This window comes from Corvus cornix, chromosome 1 (assembly GCF_000738735.6).
Source record: "Corvus cornix cornix isolate S_Up_H32 chromosome 1, ASM73873v5, whole genome shotgun sequence".
Lineage (NCBI taxonomy): Eukaryota > Metazoa > Chordata > Aves > Passeriformes > Corvidae > Corvus > Corvus cornix.
The window spans coordinates 87,981,730-88,003,122 of record NC_046332.1 but is presented as its reverse complement, the minus strand read 5'-3'; the positions used below and the strand labels follow the sequence as shown (position 1 = coordinate 88,003,122).

The window sequence follows — 21,393 nt, the reverse complement described above, 5'->3', positions numbered from 1 at the left end:
GCAGGAGCTGGAAAATATTCATTAATTTTTTTTCACAGGGTTTAGAAATCTGCAGGAAGGATCTATTTGAAGGTGTTATGAAACATTTCTACTTACATGTGTTTGCCTTTGTCCAGTCACCACTTCTAAAATGTTTGGGGGAAAGAGTCACCAGCACTACCAAACATACTCAGCACAAATGTTGTGCCCTGTCTTGGACAGCGAAATTAGTTGTTTCACTGGAGCACAGCCTTCATGGCACAGAGTAAGGCAGAGGGAAAGGTGGCAAGGGCCTGTCCTGTGGATGGCAAAGAGTGGAGAGGAAGCATTTTCACTGCTTGGAGTTTACAGGCAGATAAGTTGCTATATTTTGTTCTCTGTCCCTTCAGGACATATGGTGGTACCCTGCTCTGTAATACATCAGAGCAGTGAAACCAAGTAGCCAGGATTTGATTAGATAGCCTGCCACCCTTCAAAACAGCCAAGTCCAACAGGACCCTTGAGTTTGAAATGCCTTCCTAGACAGTGAGCAAGTGTCAGCAGCAGATGGAGGCTTTACTGGAGACATCCAATTTTTGCAGCACGTCCCTTTTACTAGCAACATTGCCTCTCCCTCTGCTAGCATTAGCCTCAACAAAACAGGCAGGGAGAGAGCTAGGAGAAAGTACAGCAAGAAAGCAGCCTGTTGTGCCTGCTTTCAGCAACAAGCCAGTAGTCAAGCCTTTGCAGGTCCAGGTAAATTCTGTCTGTGTGGAACACCATGGCCAACTTGTAAAGTAAATGGGAAATAGTCAGAAACAAAATGCCATCTAAACTGATGTACGGTGCAGAAAATGTAGTAACGGTGAAGCCTAAGCACAGGGATTATTATGCTTTTGTTATTTTCGTGTTTGTAATAGTTATTACCATTCCAAACAAAATGTAACTGCAAGTACAAACCCATGGTTCTGGTACAAGAAGTTCAAAGACATTGCACTGTTAAATGGTCAATTGTCATTAAAATGCATGTTTCAGTTTTATCTTAAATTCAGAAATTGGTCTTCAGATTTTCTAGAAAATCATGGGATTACCAAATGACAGAAAAGAGAGCGGGGTTTGTTTCCCAAATGCAATGCTCCAACCTAGTGCAGTCTATCCAATTTGAGCTGATTTTCTTACTAAATAGAGAACAAATCAGTGAGCTTTTGAATGTTTGGTTTTTTCCTGTTATATATTTTATCACAGTAGAAGTTCCTGGAGTTCTGAAAATGCAACTGATTACAAGAAGAATAGACAAAAGAAAGGAACAGTGAGTTTCAGATACATTAGATGTAACAGAATGTCTATGTGTGTGTTTAATTATAACTGCTATCTAATATGTTCTGATGAAATACAGCTAGCCCATCTTCTTCAAAATAATCCTGTGTAATCTCACTACATTCTTACTTCCCCCACTCCTATTTTACCCATTAGCTAAATATTTTTGTCGTCTTAACGTCAGCTCAAATAATTTTGTCTGTACTAAAAGCGGAAATCGTGGCTGACAGATCAGGTTTTGAATATTAGGGGAGTCAGTGGGGCACAACCTTCCTTGCCTGAGGCCCACGGTAACAGACTTTCATGCTGTTGAGACAGCGCCTTTTCAACATGCTCAGAGTTTATTGGCATGAGAAGTATTTAAATACTAGGATATGATTAAGAAAAAAGAGCACAATCCCTGCCCACTGAAAAGGGCCAATGCAAAACTATCCTGTGGCAGTTCTCCCCTCAGCGAGCTGTCATGGGATGGCCTGACACCAGGCTTGTTGGATGTCAGCCAGCAGAGCATGAGCAACAAACTTACGTGGACCAAAGTGAGGAAAAAAGGAGAGGCTGGATGTCTGTCTTACATCTAGCAAGTGCTCAGGTGCAGTAATGAGTGCTGTGACAATGACAGCATTCATTGTCACAGCTGGGACATGTGCTGTCATCCCAACAGCACAGCCAACTATCTGCAGCCTTCTCCAAGGGGTTACAAGTGTGACACAGGTGCTATAGAAAATACATATGGAAGATATGTAGAGCATTAAATATTCATTGGTTTTGAAAAGAAATTCATGTACAGTTTAGGATTTAAATATTTAGGCAGTCCTGCTTGTTTCTTTCACCCGTCCCTATTTTCTAAAAAAAGACAAGCATTTCTCTAAAGACATATATCTTATTATAAAATCATGTCCTACAATTTCAAGTAAATACTTAATACCTTCAACCCAACTGACAAGTTAATTGCAATCTTCTCTTTTTATTGTCCAAAATATATTCTTATCCATCAAGAGTAAGAATTTGCAGTATTATCCATCTGTCATTTATCTGAAGACTGAACAAGAGGCATTTCATTACCTTTCTCCTGATTTCAACCAGTTCTTCTTTGGAGAGCAAGCTCAAAGTGAAACATACCCTTATGAATTGGTACGTTCAAAGTATGTGGCCATAAAACAAGTCAGCTCTTTTCCTGTGAGATCATTTTGTATCCTCTTTTTGGTAACAGATTGCACTGCTTGCCAATGACTACTACAACTATTGTCAAGTTATCTTAGAAATGGTGAGAGAGACCAAGCTTGACAAGGTATGCCTCTTCTTTAATAACATTTACTCTGACAACAGCAAACAACTGTAAGGGTAAAATTGTGTCTGTGTAGCTTATTTACTTGATGGTTTGAGCTAAGGTAGATGATTTATGGACAAAAGGAGCATTCAGTCAAGTTACTTTAAAATTCTGAATTAACACAATATGCTCCAAGAATCTGAGTTTGTAAGCATATCCTGAGCCCTCCTGACACATCAGTAAGTCTGAGCTGAGCACATAAAACATAGCCATGGACACATATCTTTAATTACATCCTCATATCCAGAGCACAATTCTTTCTTTCCTCTTTTGTACTCTGCCTGGTGAGGTTCACCTTGCTGCCACTTCCCACAGAACGCTTCCACTTACACTGGAGCCCAGCCAGGATGGGTCCAGGCAAAGAGCCCATCCCCAAGGTCATTCCTTTGCTTCTGTGCATGTGTGTTGTCTTACTGAATTACACTTTACATTCCACGAGTGTAAAATCAGTGAAAATTCATAAAGGGCTTTGTGTGACAGGTGGAAGACTATATCATGTCATTCTGGACGTCTCTGCAGGCTGAAAGAATGGAACTGATGTGCTTGCCAGATGTGTGCCAGCTGTTAAAAAGCTATGATAGGTATCTATTCAAGGTACTGTACACACATTTGCTTGTTGTAACTATGCTATTACATGTTTGTGTCTTTTGGTAGTTCTAAGGAGAAGGGCCCTCTCTTTCTTGTTTGCTGTACAATGGGAGTTTATTCCTCAACTCTATATTTTGGCTTCTTCTGAGACAGCCCAGTATGGGTTTTGAAAGGAACCAGTGGAATTTCAGATAGCTTCCATTTTGCTCCTATGTATTAATTTGAAAGTTCCTAATATCAATGGAGTGTGCTGTTATAAATGTGGTCTGTGGTTCTGGCATGAGATTATGTGACTGAAATTTCAACTGATAATGGTTTTCCAGATTATGAGAGTCACTTTTCCCTTGAGAACACTACTGCATTTCTCAGTGACCTTCCACATAGAAATATGCAGTTTTCTGATAAAAATAATTTGCTTCTTATTTCCAGCAGGTCGTTAAGTATTGTCTAGAAATTAATTCAGGAAGCAACATTTACTCTTAGGATCTTTTTCCTTCTGCGAAAAAAGGTAGCTTAGCTCTTGCTTAATTGTAAGAAAAAAATGAGCTTCTTTACACTTACATTTAAACTATCAATATAATTTCATTTCATGCTGCTGTAAATATCTGTGGTACACCAGTCACGTGCAGCAGCATGAATTTGTATTCTAGGAATTGGAGAACATCCTGCTTCCTGATTTCCTGGACGAGGTGCCTGCACAACACATAGACTCAATCCGATCATTCAGTGAAAATGTTAAATGTTGGATGCTTATTCCTTTGGGAGGTTTTCCATTACTGCTTCAAACATCCAAATCTAATGGTAGGTTTGAGTAAGAGAGATATTTTCCAAAATAATATTTGGTTAAACTGCAGAGAAGATTGTATTACAAAACTCTTAAATTATTTAAAAAAAATTTTTAGCTGATGTAATGTTGATAGTAGCAACTACTAGAGTTAGTTGGGATACAGTTAAAAATAAACGGTCTTAGATAATGTGTGAGAACAAATTTAAGCCAAAAGTATTCCCAATTAATGGTAAATTGAATTGAACTTAAATCTTCTTACAGATCTGTCTCTTGCCATGATTGCTTTGGCTGTGTAGATGACCAATAATATGCAGCATGCCCTCTGAAACTCAGATATTATTCTCTCTTCCTCTTACAAGTGGCTTTACGCTGATAAATTAATTAATGGCTGTAGCACAGGCCAATATAGAAGGAAAAAAACCATAGTTCCATAGGGAAAATATAACTGACATTAGAGGACGATTGGAAAAAATCTGTACTCTACAAAGCTATGTGTGTATGTGTGTGTTTGTAAATGTACACACGCGCGTTTATTTATACCTTTAATGCTGAAGATTCCGACTAAAACCTCATGTTGCTCAGTTGCTCATTGAGTGAAGACCAATTCTGCAGCAGCAAAACAGAGCTCCTGTGTAGGCAAAAGATTTTATTAGGATTCATATGCTCAATACCACAGACAGACTTAATTTTGGTGTTTCTTACATTTGAATGCTTGACAGAGCAAACGTAGTAGTGTGTTTTGAGCATGTGCATGCATAGAAGTATATGTAATTAATCAGCTGTGACTCTATGTATATACATCCTGGTCTTTCTGGTTTGTACAAACATCACAGAAACAGAAATTTTCACTTGAAAATCGTTGTCTGTCTACAGAAGTTGCTTTATATTCAGTTTTCCTGCAACTGAGAAGCAGTTATTTATTTTATTCTGAAGCAGGGTATTCTTGGACCATGCTTTTCATAATTACATATAACACATTATAAACAGGAGAAAAGTAGAGCAAAAGAAACCAACTCCTATTAACAGTGCTGAAGAATTATAGATGCATAAAGGTGGAAATGTAAACTGTCTAAACAAAATACAGCAGGTTTAGATTTAACGTTGCTTTCATTCACCTGAAACCATACAATTAAAAGAGCATTAGTCTTAATTAGGAAGTATTAAATGTAAGAAAATATTGAAAGTCTTCTTCCTGTGCATCATGGATTAATAGATTCACAGTGAAGGAGAAGTGGTGAGCTGGGCAGCTTCTTGCAAGCTTTGAATGCAAGGGTGCCCAGCCCATCCCATAATGCTGGCTCCGTGCCCCTGCTGTGCCCTCCATTACCCTCCAAATCTCCCCGAGGGAACTACTTTCAAACTTAAAAGATCTGTCTTCATTTATGTATTTTAGACTGTAAAATATTAATGATGTGGAACACCTGCTTCTTCTTCTTTAACAGAAGCTGAAGAGTTTGTAAAAAGGCTCAGGAGACAGACAGACCTTTGCAACATGGTCAAGGTATGTTCCAGAATTCGTGGGAAAAAAAGCTGGGAATCTCATTCCTGCCAGCAGTTTGCACTGTTTTTGAAATGCTCCATTGTAGGACAAGAGCAGCAGCATGGATGTGCTTAACCGTACACTGACCATGCCCATCTCTTCCCACACTGTTAAGTATGCTGAGGGGACATTTTCCTCCCTCTGGATTCTTCTGAAAGCATCTGATATGTGGCTGATGGTACCGCACGGAGAGGAGAACACAGTAGTTGGAAGGGTCAGATGACAGTTTCCAGTATCTTTGCCCATCCATGCCAAAGTCAGTCAAGAGCACATGCTGGAGCATTCCCTCCATCGTTGTCCTTGGATGCTTCTGAATCCTTGGGTTTTGAGGTGGTCTGGGCTACAGCAGAAAAAGGAAGGTCACAAATAGGGAAGAAAGGAAAAGAGAACAGGAGGTATATTCTGTCCTTCAAACATGTACAAGATTTTCCCAACATGCCACCTGATTTCAATTGTTACTCAGATGGAAGAAGGGAAGCAGGGAGAAAACAAAGGAGGGAGGGAGGGAAGGACAGGAGGAACTGAAGCTTCTTGGACTACTAAACGTAGCTTTTCTTTATGGGAAAACTTCATCACCAGCAGCGTACAAAACACACCCCTCCTATTACTTTAAAAAGAAAAAATGAGGTTTTTTTAAAAAAAAAACCACAAACATTCATAAGGATGTACAGGTGTCTACCCAAGAAAAAAGCTGATATCCATGAAGTGCTGAATGCTCACAGTTTCCATTTACTGCAGCAGCCCTTGAAGACACTAATACCTGAAAAGCTCAGATTTATGTGCTTCTAAGCAGAGCTTCTCATGCGTTGAAGAGCATGATCCAGCAAGATCATGAGTGTCACCTATTCCCAGACATTTGCACTTGGTTTGCATACTCGGACTTCAAATCATCCTTCTTGTGTTCAAGCCGTGATGTCAAAGGCCTGATTGTAGCTTTTTGAGTCTTTCCTTCCAGTTCTTAATGTGTGGAAAAGCTGCAGAGAGTCAAAATTGGATTTACACCCTCAAGATTTAGGGCAAGAGAATTGCAGCACTTGGGGGAAATTCTCTAGAAGAAGCCTCTGGGTGCACTACATCCCTTTTATACTGTTTAACCCACACAAATAGAACACAGCAGACCTGACAATCAGGGTTGAACTTATGCTTATAGCTCTCACAAGTAAATTATGTTCGTACCTTCTGTAGAGCCTCTTCAAAATACAAGGGAAGAGCAAAAGAGTTTCACTGTACTTGACATTTTGGGGTAGTGAGTTCCAAGGTTTAATTATTTGTTCTATCTTTCTTTTATTATTTTAAAATTTCTATGCTTCCTGCAATTCTTCCCACAAACCTCCATCACATTCTTCCTCTGTTATTTTTCTCTGAAGGTGAAGTTTATCTCCTCTTCTCACACAGGAGTAATTTGATATTTCTAATCAATCTTCTCAGTTTTCTGTCTAAAATGCATCAGGAATTTCTACTAGAGACTGATGGTCAGAGCAGGCAAGAGTGCTCCTGATGAGAAGTGCTACAGAGGCACTGTGCAGCTGCAGCCTCTGACCAGTGTAACCACACCATCCCTTGTAGAGTACTTCACAATAATTTAGCCATCTGGTAAGAAAGTAGGAACAATTTTGGTAGGGTCAGCATTCAAAAGAAAAAAAAAGTAACTTTCCCACCATGTGTAGATAAAGCAGGCTGACAGCTGCTACTACCTGGACATGCAGAAATAATTAGAGCATAAAAAGGTGCAAATTCCCTGCGAGAAAAGAATGTGAATATGATGCTTGTCATTTCCTGTGGCTGATTCCTGCTCTGGTAAGCTGGATTTGAGTGTTGAGAGGGCTGGCTCTCAGTCATTTTAGAGAATCATGTTTAGTATGGTGAAATCCAATGGGTAAAGGGACCAGTCTAGTGTTGGGGCATGGAGTCAGGTACTAGCAGCCTACTGAATATGCTGCCCTGGTAGTTCCCAGGCTTTGGGCTGTGTATTCTTGTTGCAGGCTCTTTTTATGTCACTGGAAACACCAAATAAGAAGAATGCCTTTGTCTTTAACTTAGACGAAGGAGATTGCTGAGTGAGAATTAGATTTGGTTTGGTATTTCAAAACAGTTAGCAGAGAGATGAAAAATAGCTATATTGGTAATTTTTGCAAAGAAATGGTCAGCTGCATTTGTTGCTGCTTGTGGGGTCATGTTAAGCACCTGGTGAATGAGATTTGTTAAAAAATTTATGAATCCTGAAGTTTTTCAAAATTTTAGAAAACCTACTTTTCCTCTGAAAAGCCCAACTGGACAAGGATTATTCACAGAAAAGCCCAAAGTCCGAAAAAGGCTTTAGGATCTTACTGATTTCAGTATGGAAATGAGAGACTAAATGTATTTGTTAACAAAATTTAATGGATTCAGGTTTTGTTTCCTTGACTGTTTTCATCATTTCATCAAGAATCTTAAGGAATATTGTGTGATATTAGCAACTAATTTTAAAAAGTGAAGAGACGATGATAAATACTAGTCTGAAAATTGTTTGCAATAGCTATGTGAGTAATACTTTTTGGGACAAATATGAAGACATTCATTCACTAATGACTCATAAGCAGATAAATGGGATAAAATAGCAACTAATATTGTTTTAACTAATACCATATTTCTAATGTTAATTTTACTCTCTCGAAGGTTTTAGCAACTTGATAAAACTTGCCTTTGAATTAAATTGCAACATGAATTAAGGACAGATAACATTGAGGGAAAGCCATCCCTGTTATACCATTCCATGCTTTGGACAAAATACCATTATTTAGTGTAATTATAATAACTCTAGGCAAAGCCAATTGCCCAGGCAATTGCCCAGATAATTCAAGTATGTTAACCTCGTCTGCTCCATCACAGACGACATAGAGCGTCATTGAAAAGAATGTCTCCCAGAACAAAAACTCTCTTGAAGACAACTTCAGATTTATCTCCTTTGATCCTATACCCCCCCCCAACATCCAGTTTGGAGACTGGTCATATGAAGTCTTGTACTGAATAAGGGAAGCTTTCCTTTTTCAATTCCCTTATTTGGCTGAGTTAAGGGTTTGAGAAAATGAAAGGCATTAACTGTTTTTTTATTCTCTACAGACAGTGAGGGCACTCTTGAAAAACAACAGCACAGTCACTGTTCTGAGATCAGGCTTGCATGCCATCTTCAATGAGAAATCTCTGGATGTGACTAAAGACCTCTTTCAAGAGAAGTTTAGGAATCCAAAGAAGCGGCAGAAAAACATACAATTAAAATGTAATTAATTTCTGCTATTTATTGTCTTTTCTCTTAAACACTTGCTTGTCATTGTTAAAGGTCCAGCATTTCCTCTTGTTTATTTATGACATCTGCCCTACTGGGAATCACTGTCTTCCTGTAACCTGAAGGGCTAGAAAAGAGCCAATAAAATTGAGACTGGAGCATGGGATATTATCCTCCTAACTTTAAAGGTTAAGAATTAAAGGCTTTTGGTTCTGACTTTCTTAAAGCTTTTTGTGACATCAGGAGTGGGGTCTGTGTTACTGAATTATGTATCTCCTAGAAGAAGGTTGACAAGGGATATTTTTTTATTGTTTCTTTTGACAGAAAAGATGTTTTCAATCATTGCATTTTCCTGTTTTTAGTTGAAGCACACAAAATCATTTATTGTGGCTGGATTTTAAAACACCGTATGCTGAACTGGACAAAACCTTTTAGTGTTCGTGTCCTTTTGCTGTATTGCGACCTGTGGGATCAATGTTGTGCTGTAAACAGCAAAATACACAGTTTGTATGCAGCCGTGACATAATGCATTTGACACCCTAATGAAAAGGAATAGAAAAATAATGGCAACATAATTTTTAGATTAATGGTCTGCCATTTAAAATATTAGCAAGAGATGGGCAAGTTGGACTAGGCTGTGCACAGAACTAACAGGGGGAGCCTCAGCTCTTTCTTCCAGGTCCATCATCAACTCCTGCACTGACAAGGGATTTGTCACACACTTTCTGTGACTGCTTTCAGTAGGAGTAATAACTTGCCTGCTTCACAGAACCATCAGGGGAACCATTTCAATAATATGTGTACATACTAAAACCAAAACCACTGCATAGAACACTTTTTACATTTTTCCGTTGTATTATCAATGTTCTTAGTCTTTTCGAGGTGGATTTGTTGCATTCTCTGTTTTCATTGCTTTTCCAAACTGTCATTTATAATAAGAAAGGTTTCACAGAATTTATCCATATGCTTTTTTGAAGGAAGATGTTTCAATTAGAAGGGTATAAATTCAGGGAGGTGTAATTTACCTTTTGGCATTGGGTGGTAGTTGCCAGACTTTTGCAGGAACAATTGCACTGATATGTAGCAACATTATCCATATTTCTGTTGGTCTACAGAATATTCTTCATTTTCTGTTATTGTTTTAAAATTTTTTTTCCCTTCAACAAACAGACCAAGGTTATTTTTTTTTCCTCAACCACATAAAATCTCAGATAAGTAAGTTAGCATTGCCTATAACCAAATTTCAGCTTTTTCATTGGAACTGCTTTTTCTTGCCACCTTTGCCATCATGATTAGGTCAGCCCAGTCACACTGGAAATGGACATAAACATGAATTCTGACTGATTTCAAAGTAGGGTACTATTCCTCACTAAAGAAATGGTATATTAATCAAAATGCTAGAAGCAGATGTCTTAATCTATTTTAAGGTAAAGATAAAAAAAAAAAAAAGCTTAAAATTGCAGAAAAAAACCCAAAAGGCAAACCAATCAATTCAAGTAATGATCTCCCTTCTGTATTTCACAGGTTTGAAAAACTTCATTTCTTCACTCACATCTTCCACAGATATTCGGGATCTCCTGAGCTGTTTGTCTTCAGATCTCCAGACTTTTGTTATTAAGGTATAAAATTAATCATTTCTGAATACAAAGACCGATCACATCACTTATCCTGATACATCCTGACTGTCACTAGTCTGCAGGAGCTACATTGCACACTAGCAACCTGACCAGACTGCAGATTTGCATAAATACAATTTATGCATGCTGTGGAAAAAGGGAGAATTAATTGGCATACAAAAATTCCATCTGTGCAAACAACTACAAGCATATTTCTGTGCATAGATCCACTCAAGTGGTTTCAGTATCTGCTCTCATTTCATAGGCACATTATCACAGCCCCTGATAAACCAAAATTCCTAAGTAATATGTTGATATAAATGAAGAGAGCACTTCATGGCTCCTTACATCCTCAATTCACCAAACTTGACTTTTAGCAAGTACCAAGAATTTCTACTACGAAGTCTCTAGCTCTTGTGAAAGATTCAAGTATGACCATCCTCACACATGCACCTTTCAATAGATTACCAACTCTACCGCCCCTCTACCTTCACTGATTCACAGTTTGTGTCACCGTGTTGGTACTGCTGCATTTGGTTGGTTGCCACAACAATTAACTTGGGTTTGGGTGGTACTTAGAGTTTGGGGTTTTTTTCTCCTTTCTGAAGAAGCAGAGTAAACTCTATCTACTTGTCTTAATTATTTACTCTTATTTTTTTCTTTTTAAATGAAGAATAGTACTTTACAATTCTATGATGCCTTCATCTCATATAACCCCCAGCTATCTCATGGATGGTATAGAGGAGATAGAGCGGGACTTTCCCTGGGAGTCAACAGTTATAGGGCATAAGGCAGTAGACACTAGTTACAGCAAAGAAAATTTCCAATAGATACAAAGAAAAAAAATTACCATTAGAGTAGTTATGCATAGGAAGAGGTTACCTAGAAAGGCTGTGGAATCTTTATCCAGAAGATATTCAGCACTTGGTTGGACAAGGCCTGAACTAAGCTGGCCATGCTTTGGACAAGAGATCAGAATAGATAATATCCAAAGATCTCTTTCAACCTAAGATATTTTAGGATTCTAATAGAAAAAAAGCTTGTTGCTTTTTTCACCTTTGTATGTGGTTTGCACAGGGAAATATTGTCTGCCACACAATATGGAATTCTTTTAACCAACTTTATCATAAACCAATTTTTTTCTTTGTCTGCAGCCAAGCAAGAGTAAAGAGGCATTTAAAGAGCAGGCATCAGATTTCATGTTGAAATGGAACCTCCTACTGAGCAATGTAGGCAAGATTCTGACCATCAACAGGACAGACAGTTTTGGTAAAAAGGATCTTTGTGACTCTAATTTGATATGCCCCATTTTGATCTGAGATGGCAGAGGCAACAGATCCAAAAGAACCTAAAGCAGCCAACGAGAGCTGGTGATGTAGTGACAGGACAACAGGGAATGGCTTTAAACTGAAAAAGAGCATGTATAGATTGGATATTCTGAAGAAATTCTTTGCTATGATGGTGGTGAGGCACTGGAACAGGTCGCCCAGAGAACCTGTAGATGCCCCATCCTTGGAAATGTTTAAGGCCGGGTTGGATGGGGCCTTGAGCAACCTTTGGAAGGTGTATGGCAGGGGGTTGGCACTAGATGGTCTTTAAGGTCCCTTCCAACACAAACCATTCTGTGTTTCTGTGATTCTATGACTTTAACTGACATAAATTCATGCAACATTTAATAGAGTCATCCCTTCTTCCTACTCCTTTCCTTCTATCACCATTCTCCTGATGACGTGGCTAGAAAGGTCAGGGAAATTAAATTATTCGTTTTTGACCAAACCAGTTCCCTGAGCAAAACGCTAGGATGAGCAGGAGCGAGGAGAGTAGGAGCACGCAGCTGTAGATGGCAGGAAAGCCAGGACTCCCTCTTTTGGCAGAAGTTGTAGCTTGTCTGTGGGGAAACAGGGAACAGCAGCCTGAGGTGAGAGCTTCTGCTTTTCCTCCTACGAGAGCTGCACACCACAGCAGAATGGTTTGATGGAGATCTGGGGCCACATATATTCCAAACCATAAACATTCCAGACCTCTCAAGTGATAGCTCCAAGGCCTCCAGATTCTTTCTGTGTAATACGGCCAGAGAAGAGCCACTGCAATAACTAGTTGCCAAAAAGGCAGTTAGCTCCTCTAGAGATATATGCTCCTTTTCCTTATGGCTTACACTGACCTAAGTGCTTGCCTAGCCAGCAGTAAACCTGTCGAAGGTATTAAACTAACTGAAAAATAAGTCGCTTCTTTAGCTGGGTTAGTTTTCTCTCCATTCTAGGGCTCTGAGCTGTCAAACATCAAATCCATCAAATCCTTGCACACCAGTGCAAGGATGGAGAAGGAAAGGAACTGTGCAGTTGTGTTCCCTCACGAGGCTTGAAGTGATACAAACACACCTTAAACCAGTCCAGTCTCTACCCTAACTGCCTTTCTCTTCACTTGTAACACCTTGCAGAAGTGCAATTTCTGCAGAAATATACTGTCTCCTGTGAGTTGCATCTAATCCCAAACTGTATGAAATGCCGTTTAGATTTTCAAAGGAGCACCTTCATATTTTTAACTCTTCTACTGGATGCAGCTTCATACAAATAGCCAAAGAAAACCTCATTATCTTCTTTGAAATGCCCCTTCAAAACCGTACTTTCATATGTTTGCTATAAATACATAACAAAGGGGTATATTGCCTTTTGTGTTCTTGAGTATTCTTATCCCATTAATGCCTGTGCTTGTGCATGTATGAACACACCTTTCTTCTTCATCAAGCTGCTACCTTTTGCCTTCTATTTACTTTGTAAACTGTCTGGAGCGGGATCAGAGTTTTGTTCTGTGTCTGCAGGGAACACAGCGTGGTAGGGTCCCTTCTCCATCACCTGCTGCGTCACAGTAATAGTAAAATAATTAGTCCTTTCTCTGCAGAGGAGTTCTGCACAAAACTCTCCAATGTTACATCCAATATTTTTGGCAATGAATAAATAGAGAATGGATTCCAAGAACTGTACTGGAAGCAAAATGTTTATTGAAATCCCCCATGATAATGAAATCCTTTTCCCACTTTCCATCACAAGAAGAGTTTAAGGAATTGCCTCCCTGTTCTGCGGTTGTGTTGATGGATGGGATACAATGGATGGAGCATATCTCTTGGTCTGCTGAGACTTCATTAAACTAATTACAATTAAATTTTCACCCAATTTATGACATTTTTCCTACTATACTTCAATAACACTAAAACTGAATTTATTCTCAAATATGACAGTTAAAAATATTTTTTAATATTTTGCTGTGATGCTTCGATAATTTGATCATTATTATCTTCTTTCTTTACTCTTAAGATGTTGGGTTATTTGATCTATCAATGTCCCTTTTTTTGCATGTTTCTATTCCTTTAGGATACTGAATTTTAGCAGACAGGCTGAAGCATTGCTGTTAACAAGCCATCTGGTGTAAAAGTTCTGTACTCGGGATCATTGCTTTCCAGAAATTTCTTAAATCTCAGCATTTCTTCAAAATATGAACTATGTAGCATCCACACACAGGAAACACAATTATGTAGGGAAATGTGTGTCATGTTAATGCAGTGTTTCTGCCCCCAAAATAAACTAAATACCAGTAACCAAAATTAATCTGACTTGATCTCTTGCCTTCTAGCTTGCCACATCCAGCACACATAATAGACTGGTATACTTAACCTCTGAATTTAGGACTGATTTTTACCCTTTTCCAGCCCAGCCTCCATCTGAGTGATGCCCAAGTGAGGTTGGAGGAACCCTGCAGTTACCCCTGCTGTAAGGCAGCAGGGAGCAAGTGTGTTACAACAGTGAGGGCTAATGGGACCTCTACAGCTCCTTCAGCTCCGTCTCCTTTCCGGAAAATGTGCCTCTACATATCTCCCTCACAGAGTTTCATGTCAGCTCACACCTCTGTTTCCTTACTGGTCTACCTTCCAAGGCATTCAGGGATGCATTGTCAAGCCATGGGGACTGAGCAGTGAGCTGTGCATTCCTCTTCTGCAAGCAAGTTGCTTCAACCTAGTCCCTGTTGAGAACTGTGTTTCTCTGTATTATCCCAAGGGACAACTGGAGTGGTAGCTTTGGTTTCATGCTTACTCTTAGAGCATATATTGAAAACACCTGTAAGACTGTTAGAAACACTGTTGGACTACTAGTAACAAATCTATATATTTTCAACTCCATCTATAAAAATCCCTTTCCTTGCTCCACAGGTAAACAAGTACTTCCCCCTACTTTCCTATAGTTTAAAGATCCTCAAGAGGATGAACAGCAGAAGCAGCAACTTCTCACACATATATAACATCAAAAGAGAGTATTTTTCATTTTTAAAGCTCTGTAAACTGTGGTCATTCGTATAAATTGTGATATCTCCTTGTTGATGTACATATAAACTGGTTTGTGGGATGCAGAGATTATAAATTGCTCAGTGAATTCCCATGCAGATTTATGGTGTGGAAGAAGATCTACTTTTTACTGTAAGGGCTTTCAACCAAAGTATGATTCAAAAGTCAGTGAGTCTCTCTTGGCTTCTATCAGTTATGGTCCAAGCTGCAAGGTGGGCCATTTAATGTCATAGATACAACACATACAGACGTCTGTAGGAGGTTTTGCTTGGGAAGAGGTGGAATGATTTACCTGTCTGAGGGGAGAATGGGGATAATATGTAGTTATTGATAAGCCTTGTAGTAGAAGTGAATGTGGGGGAAGAACTTGAACAGGAAAGTGAATGAACACAACTTTCCTCTCTAGTTAAATAAGGGAAAAAAAAATTTGTTTATGTTTAAAAGTTGCGTTGGTGCCTACTTTTCTGGGCTATTTGGATGTACATAATTTAGTAGGTACTGTCTGATGAGTGCTGGTCCATTACTTTGTCTAGCCTATTACTACAATGAAGTCCTTCCAAAAAATAACACATTGTAAAGATAAGCAAATGAAGAGGTTGTGATAATTATCTTTGTTTTTCTTTAAACCTAGGATCCTGGCTTTTGTTGAATATGCTACTTGTTGATTTTGCGGCTCACATTTTCCAGTCCTATATAGAAGAGGAGAAGGAAGAGGGAAATTCCTTGGTTGCAAGGCAAAATGAGGTCCCTCTTCTGTGTATTTATGAGCCCAGCCATCTCTCAGCTTGTTTTGCAGAGGAAGAACCTCAAGCTAATGCTCAACAGACAGCTCTTGTGATGCAGAACCAGAATAACTTCGGATTAAGCAATGTTTTCCAGAGTTCTGAGTTGTTTGGTGAGCACCTCCACTGTCAGCAAGGTGAAATTAACATTAACTTAAAAGAAAATGGTGGGAAAAAAAGTTATAAATTAGGACCAGTTGGAAGATGTATGGCTGATTGGGGTTTTTTATGCATGTAAAGTACAACTAACTAAATCCAGGTTTGCATGGAGCTGTGTCCAATGTCACTGAAACCTCAAGCCACAAAGCATCGTCTACATCCTGCCCCCACCCCATGATCCTATCAAGGGATTGTAATCTCAACATCACCCACCTCCCCAGCACCACAGGTTCCTGATTCTTTCCTTAGGTTTCCAGCAGACCTCTGGAGCTCCTTCTGATTCCTCAAGTGTTGTCTAAGGAAGAGCAGTGCTGTTCTGGTGGGCTGCAAGCAGGCCATCTGCTAGCTGACAAACAGACTGCATGTATTCATTGATCAAAAAAGAGAGGGCATGGTGTGGTCTTTCCTCACTGTTGGAAGCGCTGAGAGGCTCTCTTCCCTCCACTTATCTGTTACTTTTATCAAAATATATGAAATATCTTCAGAAATAGGAAATCCTCGAGACTTCTCTGCTCCACCAGCTTTTCTTGCAGTCAGTCCACTTCTCCAAACTTACTAGCATAAGGTGTGACATGCAGGTAGAAAACGAGATAGACTCTAAGTCTTCTAGAACACAAGGCTAAAATACAAGAACACACGGGGACATGGATCAAGCCTCTGTGGTTAATGCAAGTGATGAATTAGACATTCAGCTGTTTTCATATTTCTCTTCCATGCAGTAAGAGCACTTGTCTTATATCTCAGAGTACATGGTGTTTTCCATAAAACTGTGAAAGACAAATGTTAAAGGCACCAAGACTCACAGAGAAAAATTATATTTTGGGGGTGACACTACTATAGTTATTTTACTCCCAAGAGGTATTCAGTTTCCATACACTTCCACAGGAGTGGAAATTGACTGTTTTAAAAACATGTTTATTAGTTATAAAGACGTTTAGGGGACCCTAATTTTTTTTTCTAATGTAGTTCAGCAAAGAAAATTGGAGGGGAGAAAGCAGGCACACAGGGGGCAAACCAAGAATGATTTGTACATGCAATGGCCATGTTTGACAGATTTTGTTATTTTTCAAATGTGGAATATTGACCCATCCTGCCATACCACCTTTATGTCAAAACGTAAACTGCGCTGGCTGCTGATAATTTGCAGGAGACCTCTAATCACTGATGGTCAGAAACAAGGAAATAAACCTCTAGAAATTTTATTCAATATCTGCCCATTTCCTGTGCTCCTCACTGTGCTGCCTTTTGTATGGCCTATGCCCATTGCAATGGTTTCTGCAGGGGTCATCAGACAAGGACTTGGTCTGTGTAAGTGATGCGCTTATAAATGTGCCTATCAGTTTTGCATTTTTTGTACCTGATCGCAAGAACAGAGCAAGGCTGATTAGAGTGAGGGATGAGGAATCACCCCTTTCAGAATAACAGGGAAAGGGTGTAAAATGTGAAAGGAGAAGTATGAGGACTTAAGGTGTGGAGGAGAGAAGGACACAGCAAATGGTTGAGAAAGTGTAGAAGTTCAGAGATTAAAGAATCCAACAGATGGTGGGTTCTACCAGTCTATGTGCAAGATTCTGACAACTGGGATGAAAAGGAGATTCTAGTAAGCGCCTGTTAAGTTGTGGTTCAAGTGCTTACAGTTTGTGATGGGAGTTGAAAAACTTGAATCTGCAGCTCAAAAGGGCTTCAGGAGCTGTGAGAGAGTGAGTGAGCACTTCTGCCCACTCATCTTCTTCAGATGGGTGGTAGCTCCCACCTCAACCATTGCAGATTCTTTCTTTTGTATATCAACACTGATGACACAGGTTTCTGAAAAACACAGTTGCCAAAAGCATCTCTATCACTCACTGCTTTGTTTGTATTGTCATCTCTGTAGATCCTCTGGCAAGATTCCCACTGCACAAGGATTTTTGTTCTGTGACTTTTGACCACCAAAAATCATCATCATGCTTCCAAGGAGCCATCTGTCCCTGCTCTTGACTAATCCCCTTTTGGCCACAGCCCATTCTGTTGGGTATCTAAACCCTCAGCAGCCATAGCAGCATCCACCAGCCACACTGCTGTTTCCTGGACCACATTTCTGCTGCCTGACATATTGCTCAGGTTTATTTCATAATTTTTGCTTTTAATTCCTTCACCTCAGGCAGGCTTGGCAGCTTTCTGCAACCCAGTGCCTTTCATCAGTTCCCATTCTCCACTCCATCCATTGCCAGCACCACCCAACCTCCATAGCTTTTTAATCTTGTCCCACAAGGCATTTCTATGCCTTCTCTACAGCCTGTTATGCTGTGGAAAAAAAATCTGTTCATTGCACCTCCACACTCAGCTCTTTGAAATTAGTGCTAACCACTCAGTCTTGCTATGAAACCCTGGAAAAATATGAGGGAGGACTGGTAAAAGAAATCAGAAAAGAAATCTCCCAACTTTACCCTGACAGCAGCAGCACCAATATGTGTGGCTTAGCAGATCCCTTCGTGATCTTTTAGTTGTCACCTTCATTCTTCCTCTTCCTTCCCCATCTGTTTCTGGTCTTCCATTCCGAGTTGATGCTGAATATAAATTAGACTTCTCAGCAGAGAGACCATTTTTTTTCCATTTATTTTGAACAGTGCAGTACATTCATGAATGTTATCTTTAAATATATCTTAAATAGTTAATACATAGAGTCAATAAATAGAGTTAATACTCTTGAAGACAGAATACATTCTGAATTGGCGGGATCTCCCAAAGAAAACATTAGTTTTATACAAAAAAATATAGAGGGCAAGGAGTGAGACAGTAGAAGATTTGTATACACCGGCTTAGCGGGGAAGTGTGGCAGATAAAATGCTATAGAGCCAAACACACATAGTATGAACTCAGAATCAATGAAACTGGTGGCAGTAACAGAGATGCTCTGAACAAGCTGTAATCTATTAAAGTGCAGCTCAGAGAGCATTGGCCAGATCTTTATTCCCTATCATGGAGCTTGCAGTTGCTTTCTCTCAGCATGAATAGCATTTTTTCATCTAGAAAATCCATTCTAGGCTTCTGCTTTTTGTTCACTTGTTACCAAATTAAAATCCTATTAAACTGCACACCTGCAGTGGGTTTATCTTCAGAACACTGTGCTGTAGCTTTTAATCCAATTCCACACCTTCATAACATACAATATACTGCAAATCAGGGCACGAAGAGACTGAGGATATGCTATTCCTAGCTCTGTTGGCAGAGAGCAAATCAAACACTTTGATTTGTTAAAAGGAGAGAAAAAAATAGGACACAGTTAACTACTTGACTTATAGGAATGGTAAGTGTTCATCTGAGTGGTCTGTATAAACCAGGATACAGAGATCAAGTGAAATCATTAACTAAAATGATCCAAAAATGAGAGCAAAATCATGACCCTGATTGAATTCAGTGTCAAAACTTCTGCTGATTTTAAGAAAGCCAGAATCTCAGCATGAAAAAGCAGTCCCCATCAGGAGAGAGACAGGCTGAGACTATTTGTTTTGAAAATGAAGAGAAGGGCTTACAGCTGACACACAGAGTCTGAGAAGAGTGAATGACATATTCAAAGTGGATATGCTCTTCTGTCAGACCTTTGCCATCCTACGATGATCCCCAATGTGTGCTTCCTCTTGTTGGGTTTATTTGATGTAAAATAAGGCTGGGTATCTATAAAATACCTCAGGTTCAGCAAGTCAGAACAGAGAAGGTTTTTTTGTTCAATGAAGGGAGAAACAAATGATTTACAATTCCTACAGTCAAAACATTTCCATATTTCTTTTCTAATTTTCAGCACATCCAGGTAATCTAGGAAGAGAAAATTATTATATCATGTACTAAGTTGGATCTTCAAGTTGGAAAGGAAACATTTCCTACTCAAAAAGATGAACTGATATTTCTTTGCCTCCAATAAACAGCAAATCTTCAGAGAAAACCATCCTGACTATAGCATTCTATATGCTACACCATTCTTACTTTTTGATAAAACTTTGAGAAATACTGTTTTCATTCTCTTTAACTTAAGATCTTTTTTTTTTGAAAATACTAAATGAAAAACTGGGCTAGCAATACAGTTATTTTAAGCTGTCATGTGATTTGATTTAGACTGCTTGAATAAATCTTCAGAAGATAAAGGTGAACTACTTGTGGTTTGGTTTTATGTATTTCTTGTATTTTCCTGTTGTCAGTAAAGCTGAAGACCTACCTGAGGTAATAATGGTAAATTTATCTGGGAGCTACAGCATAACTGAATGACTCTTTGTTAATGCTGCTTTGTGTCTACGGTGTTTAATTTAAAATTTATATTTACTGAATATAAAACCTAGCACTAATTCCTGTTTTAAGAAATTCCTGCTTTGTTTCCCATTTCTGCAGGATACAAGATTCAATATCTCACATATAATTCTATTAATTGAAACAAAATAGGCTTTATATAACGTTACTATTTTATTATGTTCAAAACTAGGTTGTTTGAACTTGTTCGGTAAGTAAAGTACAAGCAAAGACATTTATGAAGAGAAACCCTGGCATAAATTCATATAAAATAGTAAATACAAACGATGAGATTTATATCTTGCATGCATCAGATTGTGTGAGGAAATTCCCTGAAACACCGGGGAAATGGGGGGTTTAACTATTTTTGAAGAGCATGCTTGCAGTGAGTTGTCTGTGCCTGGTTGCTATTTCAAGAAGGGACAACTGCTTCGATATTTTAAGAAGGGACATATCCTGAGTCAGAGAAAAGCACTTCTCAGGAGCTTGGGAAGCTTTCACTCATTTTGGGCTTGGAAATCTACATTGGTTTTCCGCTTTCATCTCCCTTCTTCTGCCTCAGCTCAAGCACTGAAGCGGGAATCAATTGTCAAAAGTGTGGTATTGCAGTAGACGTCACAGGGCCATGTGCTAAAGGAAAAGGTAGTCATATATTCAATTCTGCAGAGAAGAGTAAGTGTTTGGTGACAAAATTACATTTTCTTAGGAAGTATCTTCACAATCAGAAAAATTGATTTGGGTCTTTAGGCCTATTATACCCATTTCCACTATTCTTCAGGTTTTTATGGTGAAGATGAAAAAAAAAATGGAACAGGGAGTCTAGGAAAAAATATAAGCTAAAAATACTCAGTGTTCTCCATTCCACTTTATTTATAAGAGTTTAGATTCTACATTAGATATACCTGTTCTCATTGCACAATTAAGCAGAAGTTGTAGCAGTAGACTGATCTTGGAATCTGTTCTTCACAGCTATGAAAAAGATCTGTTAAATGTACCTGAGAACTTTCTGACAGGCAAAGGCTTCTGTGAGATTCATCCCTCCCTGTCTCCTATTGAACCTGTGTTCCTTAAATAATTTGCATGAATGCAGTGGAAGTTAACAAGCGTATGTTTTAAAGAATTACAACTTTGCATTGCCACAGTGAAGGGGTCTACTGCCAAGAAAGGAACTGGACGCCCACGTGCCTTTATTAAATTGGGCTACTGATATAAACTCATATACATGCAAATCTTTGCCTAATTACAACCTCGCCTGGAAAACGTTTAATAGCAGCTCCATGTATTTGCATATCAAAACACATCCTTGCGAGCACCAGACTAATGCTGCCTGTCACCTCGGACTTCGGGTCTTGCTGTGACTTGACCCCAGTGCCCAAACGTAGCTTCCCCTGCAACAGGAGAGTTCACATGGACACTCGCCCTCGTGGATTCTCTCTTTTTTAATAAACTGAGAGGTCGCACCGCCTC

General features: G+C 39.1%; 1 protein-coding gene across 2 annotated transcripts in view; it reads left to right on the top strand.

The window, feature by feature from the left end:
• Nucleotides 1-19,793, top strand: part of RFX8 (regulatory factor X8) — a 32,501-nt gene extending 12,708 nt beyond the window's left edge. Inside the window, exons 6-16 of one of the 2 annotated variants that reach the window (XM_019282672.2) lie at nucleotides 1,207-1,267; nucleotides 2,272-2,406; nucleotides 2,486-2,563; nucleotides 3,083-3,196; nucleotides 3,841-3,991; nucleotides 5,420-5,478; nucleotides 8,617-8,773; nucleotides 10,304-10,398; nucleotides 11,550-11,664; nucleotides 15,360-15,647; nucleotides 19,448-19,793. In XM_019282672.2, coding sequence (XP_019138217.2) covers nucleotides 1,207-1,267; nucleotides 2,272-2,406; nucleotides 2,486-2,563; nucleotides 3,083-3,196; nucleotides 3,841-3,991; nucleotides 5,420-5,478; nucleotides 8,617-8,773; nucleotides 10,304-10,398; nucleotides 11,550-11,664; nucleotides 15,360-15,647; nucleotides 19,448-19,494 — 1,300 coding nt within the window. In that variant the 3' untranslated portion in view covers nucleotides 19,495-19,793. Of the gene's footprint in view, nucleotides 1-1,203; nucleotides 1,268-2,271; nucleotides 2,407-2,485; nucleotides 2,564-3,082; nucleotides 3,197-3,840; nucleotides 3,992-5,419; nucleotides 5,479-8,616; nucleotides 8,774-10,303; nucleotides 10,399-11,549; nucleotides 11,665-15,359; nucleotides 15,648-19,447 lie in introns of both variants that reach the window. The other variant, XM_019282671.2, reaches the window with a different exon arrangement.
• Nucleotides 19,794-21,393: the final 1,600 nt, after the last annotated feature.